Below are 13,269 nucleotides of genomic sequence, written 5' to 3' on the forward strand. Positions count from 1 at the left end.
TTGGCCGTTTCAGAGAATGATTTTTTAATACTAATGGGATATTTGCTAAATAAAACATTATTAGATGCATTTTAAATTATGATTGACTTTTAATGGTATTCTTTTTAATATACTGTGTATTGTGATAAATAATAGGTCAAATTATAGAAAAAAAGTATCAGCTGCTACTTTAGTAGGTACTTTAGGTAGTACCTTACCGGCGCTATAGCGGCATGCCCCGCGGGGGCTGCGTTTATCGCGTCTGCAACTCTTCCACTAAGACCTGACTGGGCTCTGACATGTGTGCCTCAAACTGTCGTGGCACTAGACGCTCGCCAACAATAGAGCTGCCCGAGGAACTTTGCGTCGAGGTCTAGGAGGCTCGCTGCCTCAAAGGGGATCTTACGGTATGTCCTTATGACCCTGGCGGATATAGCGCTGCGGCCTTCGAAGCGCGGCAACATTATGGCCCATCAAGCCATCCGCCTACAGTACAGGTGCGCGGCGTCTAGCGCCGTCGACCGTACGACCCCCATGTAGAGCCTCCAGCAGGTGGAGGTTTTTTTTCTATCCCTGTAACATGTTTGAGTCAGATACTTTTATGCTATTACTCTTTTATAACAGTTCTCGCACATTTAAGGGCCTTTCATACAGCATACTTTGTCTTTCTTGCATTTATCTCCTTTCACAGGTGTGTTATCCCCGTCGAACTAACTTGTGGCAACTACTAACACTTATTTTCAATTTTATTTTTATAGGATCAGGCAGGCAAGGTATTTTATAAATTCCTGCTTTATATCTCGGTTGCTTATAATTTTACGACGCTAGGAACTGTTACTCGTTACGTTTACGTATTTACTGTGATTAATTGTAACTGTAAATAGTGTTAAGTAAATTATTAGACAACCCACAATAAAAAGTGATTATGGGGAAATCTCCTTCCTCGCTCCCCCAAAGTATACGCCTACAATATATCTGACGATGGTCATGACAATTCTGTTTTTCCAACAAATTCGATGACACCTACAATCTCTTGACAAGAATTATTTTTTCTAGTTATGGTAAATTCATATTAGTGTCCTTTGTGTTTCACTTTAAATAGTAAATATGTGGATGTGTTGTTATCCGGAAAATTACACAAAACACACCTGCCAGCTATTTATTTTTAAAACTCCGAATTTTAAACTAAGTTGTTTTGTAATCTAAAAGATTTGACTTCTACAGATGATATTTCCACTTTTCAGCAATAATTTATTTAATTTGAAAGACTTAATTTAAAATATTTTAAATAAAATTACTATTTATCATTTCGTTTATTTTATTTTTTTTGTAAATTAATGAACGTTGTCTCATTTAGTTAATATATAAAATATTAAACTTCGACACAATTTGTTTTATAATAAAATATATTTATATTTGTTAATGTTATGTGTAAGTCAGATTAATGTAATGAATGACTGTTTGATGATAAGTCTAAAGAAAATAAGCTGAAATAAGCTTTTAACATGACATAACTAACTAATAAAATATATATTTAAAGTCCTTTCAGAAGTAGTAAAGTCGCTTTGAGTAGTGCAGCTTTGTAATATAAAATTTAACAAAACACTACCACATCATGAGTAGGTAATTTTTTTTTTATTTTTTATTAATATTCATTATCATTTTAAATTCTTTATTTCTGTTTAGTGCTTGATATCAAACGATATTTATCAATTTATTTTGCAGACAAGCCGTTAAGTTAAAATAAATCATCATCATCATCTTATTGGAGCCCACTGCTGAGCAAAGGCCTCTTCGCATCTGGAGAAGGTCAATACCACTAATCGTAAGGCGCTAATCACCACGCTTGCTCAAGGCCGATTGGCGATTTCAAACTTATAATTTGAAATTATAAGTTGAGGTTTCCTTCGGACGTTTTCCTTCACCGCCTCTTATTAAAAAAAACTACATATAACCCGGAAAAAATACTTGGGTAGTAACCCGGTCCCTCATGCACGAAAGGCAGGTCTTTAACCTCTAGGCCACCTCATCTTTTTATTTTAATTTAAAAAATGTTTATTTTTCATGATAAAGAAAACTGTGAAGCTAAGCCAACAAATTATATCTAAGATTTTATCAATACCACATTCATTACCAAAAATTGCTTCATATAAATTTTAATTAAATATCTATTTAGATTATAAGTAATATTGATAGAAAGTTTTCCCGTCTAACAGAGATCACTCAGTAAGACCCTTTAACTAAAATATGTGTTTCGTAAAATGATACAGAAATAAATTATACTAAAAGCATACTTAAGATCCGGCCCAATCTCTACTTAGAGAATATAACAATAATTTCTAAAGCGAAATAAGTATATTGAATTTGATAAAACATTTTCAATCTCAAAAAATTAATCAAAATTTAAATGAAACTAATATTTTTCGGATAAACTACGCGGATTTTTATTATTTAAAAAACTGCATAATCCCGACGTTTCGGTTACTTTTCAGCAACCGTGATCACGGGCAGACGAGGTGTGAATGTCTGTCAGTTGGTCCTTGTTATTTATCACCTACCGCCATCGATTTCTTAATTTTCTGGCGTACCGCTCTGGATGCCGGCAGAATGCGCTTACGGTGTCTTGAGGTCCTGCGGTGTGGTTACGGACATGGGATTTTATATTTTTAAGAAGGGGGTCCCAGGTGTTGGAGAGATTCCAGCCATCTTCTCTATTGAAATTGGGATGTTTTTTAATTTCAATAGCGTCGCGAATTAACCTCGGTATATATTTGTCTTCCCGAGCGAGGATTTGAGGTTTATCAAACCGAATGTAGTGGCCTGGTTTGTCCATTGTGTGTTCACACACTGCTGACTTCGACGCGCGCCTGTTTTTGATGTCTGAGATGTGTTCTTTAACCCTTGTACCGATGCTCCTCTTGATCTGTCCAATGTATGACAAGCCACAGTCACAATCGAGTTTGTATACACCCGCTTGTTGTAAAGGAATGTTACTCTTCATTGGTCTCAAGAATTGGCTCACTTTCTTATATGGTTTGTAAATAGTTTTGATGGAAACCTTCTTCAAAATGTTGCCTATTCTGTCAGTAACTCCCTTCACATATGGTAGTATCGCAGGTTGTCGTTCAACTGTGGGTGGCTTCAAGTGGTTCTTGTGATGCTGGCGAGGCACGGGCAGGTTGTTGATGGTGAAAGCATGTTTTACATGCTGCAGCTCGGCCTCTAGGTGTTCAGCATCACAAAGGTGTTGGGCTCTCTGTAACAAAGATTTGCCAACGGTAGCTAACTGGATAGGGTGGTGGTGTGAGTTACCATTGAGGTACCTGTCCGTATGTGTGGGTTTCCTATAAACAGTATGTCCCAAAGTATTGTCAAGATTCCTAACGACAAGTATATCAAGGAAAGCTAAAGAATTATTTGCCTCCAATTCTATAGTGAACTGAATCTTGCTATTGATGCTTTTAAAAAGGTATCCTTAGTTATTATAAAATTAGTAAGCTTAACAATAAAATGACACTCGGCTCGAGTGCCATCAGCGTTAATTTTAATTAATGAAAGCTTTCATATAACCTGTTGAGAAGAAGAAATACAAATCTATCTACTTTTCTCTTAATTTCTTTGTAATGTCATAGTTGAGAACAACATGATGTTATCATACATAAAATAAAAAAAAATTTAACCTCTTACAAAAATACGATGCTTAAAATCAACATTTAAACTCATTTCTTTGTTTTTTTTTTATAATCAAAAACAAAGAATATCTTAAATTTTAACAAGAGCTTCACAATCTACGTGACTTGAAGGTGAAATAGAAATAGGAATAAGTGTTTATGTATACTTATGTTCCTTTTGGAATATAATTTGATAATCAAGGTTTTAATCTTAATCTTTTAAGATTTCAGTTATAGGCAATTTTTAGTAGTTGTAGTAATTTTTTCTGTTATCTTAAAGTAACATTTCTCAAACTAATTAAATGTCGTACAAGTGTTGTGTTGTTGTAGTGCTTACGTACTTGTTATTCATGAAAGGTATCTTTGTAGTTACTCTTTCGAGGTCAGAAGGTTGAACAGGAACAGGTCTTATTTCTTTAATAAGAAAAAAAAAACAAACAACAACTAAATAAAGATGTGACTTTTAGAAATAATAACGTTTATATTTAACTTTGTTTAAAAAAATAATTTTTTTTTTTATTCAAGTTCTAGCTCTAATTCGTTACTATATTTCCACGTCAGGATTTCCATATATCGTTATTTGACTGATATTAATTTATTATTAGTTACTACATTTTACTAAGTACTAAACCTTTATAAATACAATGCTGCCGACGTATAACACATAATTACGAATGATACATCGTAATGTCATCCACCCCCAACGAGGAAGGGAGCGGATAGAATCCCGTCTGAGGATTCAGTCCCGTCCATCTCCGACACTAATATGGAGATTGCCTTGGATTCACTGTGAGCCCGAAATACGGCGCCGAGCCAGACGATATCCCAGGTCGAGTGCTATCTAAAGCTTTGGATTACTGAAGTTAGAGAGGTTGTGCTGGTTGCGGAGCAAAAGAAGGGTGGAAAAAATTCAATGAAACGAAATCTATCTTATGCCCAGATCGTTTCAAGGATTGTCTATTGCATCTGTCTAATAGTGCCTCCTTATCTCCAGATGGTATTCTGTAGGACTAAAAAGTAACAAAAGTGCTTGGGCCAGCTTTATGGAATCTTGACTATGACTGGTTGCTTTTATGTCCCCTATTCTTACCTATGGCGGTGTCTTGAGATGCTGTTGGGACCTTTTTAAGCTGGTCATATGAGCTAAGTAAAAGAGAGAGAATAGCAGGGGAGTGAGCTCTATGAAGACTGCCAGGCTGGCGACAGTTGTTGCCACATTAGTGGCGGACGCAGAATCTAGATCATCGACACTCAGGCTATTAGTTTTATGTCAGGGTTTATATGACCATATCGTGAGGAGTGGATATCCAGAAGGCGTTGGTTTCCCTATATGGTCGGGCGTTCAGACGACCATATCATTGGTTCGCCTTCGTCAATCGTCGAAGACCACCGTTGTGGAGGATATTAGAGCGATCTGCTCGTCTCAGTCTCGAGGAGTGCATTGTGTAGGTCCATCAGCGTGGTGAGTTTGCGGCCGTGGTTGGCTTTAGGGTTTTGTTGTTAGGCGTCATACCAAAGATGCTTGACAATGAGGCCGTTTGCGTGTCCGTGGCCAGATTCTACGAGCGAGTCATCCATTAATGAAGACATTATTTCTAAACGACTCGCACTGCGTTCCATACTTGGTGGAAATAATAAAGCAAATACTGTGAAAATTTATCCACTTCACCATACTTAAAATAGAGATAAAATTTTAAGAACAGCTTGTCAATAAATTAGGTAAGCATTACAGTTTACAACAGAAGAAGAGACTAAGTGTTTTTGATAAATATAATATGCCCAAAGTAACAAGAGACGAAAAAAGTTAAAAGTACAAAATATGCCCAAGTACTTACATAAATATTTATAGCGTAATGAGTTATAAAAAATTTCGTTGAAAATAAATCATAATTTAGATTTCAATAACTACCACGCACTCATTAAAACCTAATATACCTTTAAACGTATTTAAATCCATTTCCCAATGTGTCATTTGGCAACAGCGATTCATAATGTTAGAATGAAAAAGCTCTGTCATAATAAAAATGTCTCTAAAGTGTATACAAGTAGCTGTTGGTCTATCATGTCTTATTTTTGTAGCACATTGTGTATGTTGAGTTACGAGACGTGACATTAAGACATACTTCTGAAAATTGATAAGTTGTGATTGTTAAATTTCTTTTAGGGATTGGAAGTTATACCAGAGAGGACAAAACTGGTGTACGTAAACGAAAAATACTTTTATAATTTTAGCGTTAACGTAAAACGATACAGCAGAGCCAGTCCTTACTACCTGAACCTTGAAATTACGACCAAACAGACATGGACTAATAACGTTACGGTTTGTCAAGTTTGATTTAATTAATAATATATATAGCCAAGCACCATTAGTTCTCAATGAACATGAATATTAATATATAGTGTTTTTCAGATGCACTTTAGTTTTAATGAGTATCTTCACAACGAGTACCGTCGATCCTTCGTTGACCTTCGCCACAGGTTCTGTGATCTGGTTAAATATGACAAATTTATTGGACCTGTCATGAAACACGTTGGCTTTGATTGCCCAATGCCGGCTGTGAGTAAAAAAATGTAAATTTACAAACGAAGTTCTTCTTATTTTAGACTATGGAGAAAATTGGAAAATAATATAGCCAATATTCGATGGAATATTGGGTTAAAAACTTATAAATTTTTCGTTAAGGAGTGCAATAATAATTAAAAATATATATTTTTTAGCGTACACTGCGAATAACCAATTTTACAATGCCTCTGGATATATTTCCTAACGTGTTACCATTTGAGAAATGTCGTTTTGACGCCGGAGCAACACTTACGGAAACCAATGAATCATTAGCCCTGACGTATAACTATGTGACATTCAGAGTTACTCATCATACGTGAATACTCAATAACAGACTTTAAAGCAATACAAATTTGTTTTCTTTCTATAACAAAATTTTCATGATAGCCTTCCTCTCTAAAGGATGTATTCCGAACTCTTACCCCGTGTATAAACGTGACTTGCTATCATTACAAGAAGAAGTTCCTATAGTGCTGATTCATTGCATCCCACCACGGTACCGCGAAAGACAGTCTGCAATTCTTATTTAAAGACCTAATTAAATAACATAACCTAATAAACTTTTACTGACTAACTGCAGCTCAACCATCTTTGCTTCCAGCTCAAGTTAACTTCTTCTTAAATAAGCAGACAAATTTTAACACCTATTTTAATGGAAGTTTGATACACTTTTCCTTCAAAAACATTTAACAGGGTTGTGCCAAACCACTTTCAATTCCTACTGTATCTCAAAAAATATTTGCCCATTATACATGAAAAGTTTTTAAAATATTAACTCGTAGCTTCACTATTGTAGAAGTGTGAGTGATTGACTTCTTTATAGTAAGGGAGCCCACGATGCTAGATGGGGATTTACTCGAGCGTCGTAAAGACCTATTGGGTTGCAAAGCTTAGATGATAAGAAGAAAGAAATGTTATATGATATAGACCTTTACATCGGTGGGGAAGCGGCTATAGATTTTTAAATATGTAAAAATAAACTGTTGCATGGTCATCCTTGAGCGCGTCAGATATTGATAGCATCAATCCCCTACGTATTTTTAATAATGTACGTATGTTAATCTGATCGTTTGCATGATGCGGGTGGTTGTATGTAAGGGTTGAAAATGAAAAAAAAAATTTAATCGAGCGCGTCAGATTTTTTAAGGGAGTGTTAAGTGCACCAAAAAAAAGCTCTCATTCACTAATCTGACAATTTCGATGGGACGCAAACTCGCGGCCATTTTCATAATGTGCAAATAAAATTCGCCATTTTGAAATACTCAAGCGCGTCAGATTAAGATATATATGGTTCATCTTTATGTTCTAAACGTACATTCTCATAATCTGACGATTATCTAGAGGGATTCGACTGATCTGACAAAAAAAAATTACAAAAACGGTTCACCTTAAAGGCCATCCCTGCAACTTCCCGCTAATTCCATTCCTGGGCGCTTTAAATTGTACTTATGACATTTTTGAGCTCAAAACATAATTTATGTGATATTTTGAGCTCGCTGAGTTCAAAGAAATAATATTTCTATGCATTTGAGCTCGAAACTCTGATAGAAGTTTCATAGAACACTATTTTTGGAATTTTCAAACCGTAATAACTTTTGAATGGATCAACTAATTTTCACGCGGTTGGCACCATTCGACCCAATTTTATCATCCTCATAAGTGATTTTCAGGTTTTAATTGATCGAACCGAAAATTTTTGAGTAATCCCGAAAAAACACTTTTTTCGGTTTTCTTTCGTTCATGATATCTCTCGAACGATTCAAACTATTTTGACCGGATCAGCGACCATCGGCGTTGTTTTTTAAGCTTAAGGGCGGATTAGTTTTTGAAGTTGATCGATAAAGCCGTTTAAAAGTTATTCCAAAAAAAACACTTTCAAGAAATTTTTTTTCATTTTTTTATTTTTTTTTAACTTAATTAATTAATAGCAGAAACCAGAGTGGGGACGGAGTGAGAGAGTAATAGATAGAGATAGAGTGAGAGAGGAATAGAAACGCGGAGAAGGAAATGTAGGCATCACGCAGCTGCACGCATTTAACTTTATCGACGAATTTTTTTTATTTCGGCTTGCGGAAATCGTCAGATTATATATTTTTCATTATTCTTGAATTATTTCCTTCAAAATAAAAAAAAATTTAGCTACGCTCGAGAATGTCGAGATAACGTTGTTTTTTTAACAACTTTGTTGCCCTCCCCTTTCTTTACGTCACTCTCAAATTGTCAGATTAGTGGAATATATACTTTTTAGGATGTAATTAACTCACCCTACCTTAATCTGACGCGCTCGAGAATTTCTGATGGTCAATTTTTTTTACTAATCTGATCCTGTGTCCTTCACGGGCGGCCTTATATTTGGGCCTCATGTTTCGTGGAGGTACTTTACCGGGTACAAGGTATCCCCCTGTATATTAATCTGTCGCGCTTTAGTAAATCCCGAAATCCCCACTTGGGCTTCCCTACTATTAGAATCTGATAGAGAAAAAATGTGTACGACACAGGACAGGACAAAATTAATACAATTAAAAAGATATTTGTGTAACATGAACAGTAAAATATTGCATTAAAAAGTCATCATAATTACAACTTCGATGATTATAGTAGAATTATTAAAATCAAATATGATTTAATTACACTATACTTAAATAATTTAGGACTAACAACTCATAATGTTTCTATGGCTCAATCATGCAATCAAAAATATGTTTCAAACGTGGAAACATGTAGCTCTAGGACTGTCATTTATTAATATTGCTGCATATTTTATAAGTAAAAGGACAAATTTACGCTTAAGTCTTGACATTTTAAACCTTTCGTTTTCGTTTTAGGAATTAGAGGTAATAACAAGAGCGATCTGTTACATATTCCCAATGCACCCTTTTCTGCTGACTCTATACCTTATTCCTGCCTCATCAGTACCTCTTCTCCTTCCCCCCGCTCTGCCATCCATCACACATTTCAGTCTCAATCCATCATCCATAAGAAACGGTCGTGTCTACTTTCCATACTAAATCTTTTTTTTTAAATCCTTCGACCCCGAGGCTCGTTACCGATGACGTTTCTAAACGAAAAATACTTTTATAATTTTAGCCTTAACGTAAGGATATAAAAGCACAAATTTACGCTGAAGTCTTGAAATTTAAACCTTTTGTTTTTGTTTTAGGGACTAGAGGTAATACCAGAGCGATCGGAGTTGATGTACGTAAACGAAAAATACTGTTATAATTTTAGCCTTAACGTAAGGAGATGTACTCGTAGCAGACCCAGTGCTTTCTACTACAACGTTGAAGTTACGACTAAACAGACATGGACTTATTCCATACTTGTTTGGTCGTCATCTCGTTATTAAAGAAGTAAGAGCTGTTCCTACTTGACCTCCGGACCGTGACGGAGTAGTTATAAAAGTACTTCTCATTCATATAAATAACCGTCACTCTCTCCGGAATCACTTCTAAACGCTGTAAAAATGATAGATCTTTTCAATTTTCCTAATATAAATTCAACATTCACTTCTTATAAATGCAAATCATAAAAAGAGGTTAAAATATCTCAGAAGTTCCTTACAAATTTGTCATTATCTATTGTTAAAGTTAGAAAGTAAACAATTTTAATAAGTAAATTATGGCAACAGAAATAAGAATTGACATATAATTTAAGAAAACAATTGACATATAAATAATACTAAAGTTAGCCGGCATTTTTAATTTTTTAAATTCATTAATTAGAACTAAAAAATATTTTTTTTAAATATCACATAGTTTTAAATTTTTTACAAATGTTTTTTTTTTCAATTAAACAAAGTTCTAAAAATTACAAAATATCTGTTCAAGTAATTTTCATGGCCTTTTAAGCGCAGTCGGTCTCACTCAGTCCAACCTCCTAGATGATGCTCTCGCGCTCCCACTCACAGAGATATTAAAATATAGTTTAGGGGATGACTGGCCCTATGGATCGGTGTGCCTTCTTGTCAAAGGTTTTAAAATAATGTTTGGTATATAAAAATGGAGCATAAAAATTTACGTAAAGTTTCTATATAGTTATTTTGAGAGCTTTAAAGCGACTGTCAAGTAATATTTAATCAAAACAATCTTTAACAATATCCAAGGAATATGTAATAATTCTAGGACCTGAGATGTTGCAGGATAAAATATATATCAAATATTTATTTTAAATAATTTCAAGTTAAACCTCAAATAGTGCTGAATTATATGGAGATTGCCGTGGATTCACTGTGAGCCTGCAATACGGCGCCGAGCCAGACGATGTCCCAGGTCGAGTGCTATCTAAAGCTTTGGATTACCTGAAGTTAGAGAGGTTGTGCTGGTTCCGGAGCGAAAGAAATGTGGAAAAAAACTCAATGAAACGAAATCTATCTTATGCCCAGATCGTTTCAAGGAGTGTCTATTGCATCTGTCTAATAGTGCCTCCTTGTCTCCAGATGGTGATAACGCTAGTCTCTGTAGCACTTTAATGAAGTAAAAGTACTCGGGCTAGATTTTTGGAATCTTGACTACGACTGGTTGCTCCGATGTCCCTTGTTCTCACCCATGGTGGTGTTTTGATGTGCTGCTGGCACCTTTTTAAGCAGGTCATATGAGCTAAGTAAAAGAGAGAGAATAGCCGAGGAGTGAGCTTGATGGAGACTGCCAGGCTGGCGACAGTTGTTGCCACATTAGTGGCGGACTCAGAATCTGGATCATCGACACTGAGGCTATCAGTTTTATGTCAGCGTATATATGACCGTATCGTGAGGAGCGTATATCCAGAAGGCTTTGGTTTCCCTATATAGTCGGGCGTTCAGACGACCGAATCATTGGTTCGCCTCCGTCAATAGTCGAAGACCACCGTTGTGGGGGATATCAGAGCGATCTGCTCGTCTCAGTCTCGAGGAGTGCATTGTGTAGGTCCATCAGCGTGGTGAGTTTGCGGCCGTGGTTGGCTGTAGGGTTTTGTTGTTAGGCGTCATACCAATGATGCTTGACAATGAGGCCGTTTGCGTGTCCGTGGCCTCATTCTACGAGCGAGTCATCCATTAATGAAGACATTATTTCTAAACGACTTGCACTATACTTGGTGGAAATAATAAAGCAAATACTGTGAAAATTTATACACTTCACGATACTAAAAATAGAGATAAAAATTTAAGAACAGTTTGTCAATATATTAGGTAAACATTACAGTTTACTACAGAAGAAAAGACTGAGTGTTTTTGATAAATATAATATGACCAAAAGAAACAAGAGACGAAAAAAGTTAAAAGTACAAAATATGCCCAAGTACTTACATAAATATTTATAGCGTAATGAGTTATAAAATGTTTCGTTGAAAATAAATCATAATTTAGATTTCAATAACTACCACGCGTTCATTAAAACCTAATATACCTTTAAACGTATTTAAATTCATTTCCCAATGTGTCATTTGGCAACAGCGATTCATAATGTTAGAATGAATAAGCTCTGTCATAATAAAAATGTCTCTAATGTGTATACAAGTAGCTGTTGGTCTATCATGTCTTATTTTTGTAGCACATTGTGTATGTTGAGTTACGAGAAATAAGATTAAGAATTCCTTCTGAAACTTGATAAGTTGTGATTGTAAAATTTTTTTAGGGATTGGAAGTTATACCAGAGAGGTCAAAAGTGGTGCATGTAAATGACAAATATTTTTATAACTTTAGCGTTAAAGTTAACAAATATAGCAGAACCAGTCCTTACTACCTGAACGTTGAAATGACGACTAAACAGACATGGACTAATAACATTACGGTTTGTTAAGTTTGATTTAATTAATAATATGTTTAAAGCACCGTTTATTTTTAAGTAATATTAATATATACAGTGTTTTTCAGTTTCACTTTACTTTTAATGAGTTTGTTTACAACCAGTACCGTCGATCCTTTGTTGACCTACACTACAGGTTCTGTGATATGGTTAATTTTGACAATTTTTTTGGGCCTATGATGAACTTTTTTGGCTTTGACTGCCCAATGTCGGCTGTAAGTTAATAAATGTAAATTTACAAACTAAGTTCTTCTTATTTAAGACAATGGAGAAAATCGGAAAATAATATAGTCAATATTTAATGGAGTATTTTTGTTTAAAATCTTGAAATGTTATCATTTTTTTCGTTAAGGAGTGGAATAATATATAATTATTTTTTTTAGCGTACATGGCGAATGATCAACTTTACGTTGCCTCTGGATAAATTTCCTAACGTGATACCATTTCACAAAGGTCGTATTGACGCCGAAGTTGCACTTACGGAAACCAATAAATCATTAGTTTTGGTGTATAACTATGTGACATTCAGAGTTACTCATCATACGTGAATGCTTAATAACAGAGTTTAAAGCAATACAAATTTGTTTCCTTTCTATAGCAAAATTTTCATGATAGCCTTCCTCTCTAAAGGATGTATTTCAAACTCTTACCCCGTGTATAAACGTGACTTGCTATCATTATAAGAAGTGCTGATTAATTTCATCCCACCACGGTACCGCGAAAGACCGTCTGCAAGTTGCATATAATTCAAAAATCATATAGCCTTTATTACTGATAATGGCATTATTACATAAATACATTTCATTTCTACATAATTTCCAATTTTCATTTTGATTTTTTTTTAAGTATAACTTGCACTATATAATTTTCAATTACAATACAATAAATATTACATTTCAATTGTAAATACATCATTTAATGATATATTTATGTAATTGCAATTTATATAGTACAATTCGGTTATTTATAATTCCTAAGCGAGTAAAATTTCATGCATTTACATTATTCATAAATAAATAAATATGTAATAGTAATAGATCCTTTTATACTTCTAATCTTCGACATCGGTATCGGTATTATCAGTTTGCCGTTTATCATAGGCCTCCCCTAGGCTTTTCTTTGCCATGTAGCCCTACCTACCTACCTACCTTTCTGATGTAGTCCTCCCATCTCATTTTTTGACGCCCTTTCTTTCTTTTCCCATCTCGTGGGTACCATTCAGTTTCCTTTTTAGTCCATTTGTCATTTTTGTTTCTCATCATATGGCCTACCCTGT

General features: G+C 34.8%; 1 protein-coding gene across 1 annotated transcript; it reads left to right on the forward strand.

Moving 5' to 3' along the window:
- Positions 1–5,566: 5,566 nt before the first annotated feature.
- Positions 5,567–6,559, forward strand: LOC133320174 (uncharacterized). The gene is made up of 4 exons (XM_061527573.1): positions 5,567–5,737; positions 5,815–5,970; positions 6,061–6,207; positions 6,369–6,559. Exons 1-4 carry the CDS (start codon positions 5,675–5,677, stop codon positions 6,531–6,533), a joined length of 531 nt encoding a protein of 176 aa, XP_061383557.1. The 5' UTR covers positions 5,567–5,674; the 3' UTR covers positions 6,534–6,559.
- Positions 6,560–13,269: the final 6,710 nt, after the last annotated feature.

The sequence above is a fragment of the Danaus plexippus genome, assembly GCF_018135715.1.
Source record: "Danaus plexippus chromosome 9 unlocalized genomic scaffold, MEX_DaPlex mxdp_26, whole genome shotgun sequence".
Taxonomy (NCBI): Eukaryota; Metazoa; Arthropoda; class Insecta; order Lepidoptera; family Nymphalidae; genus Danaus; species Danaus plexippus.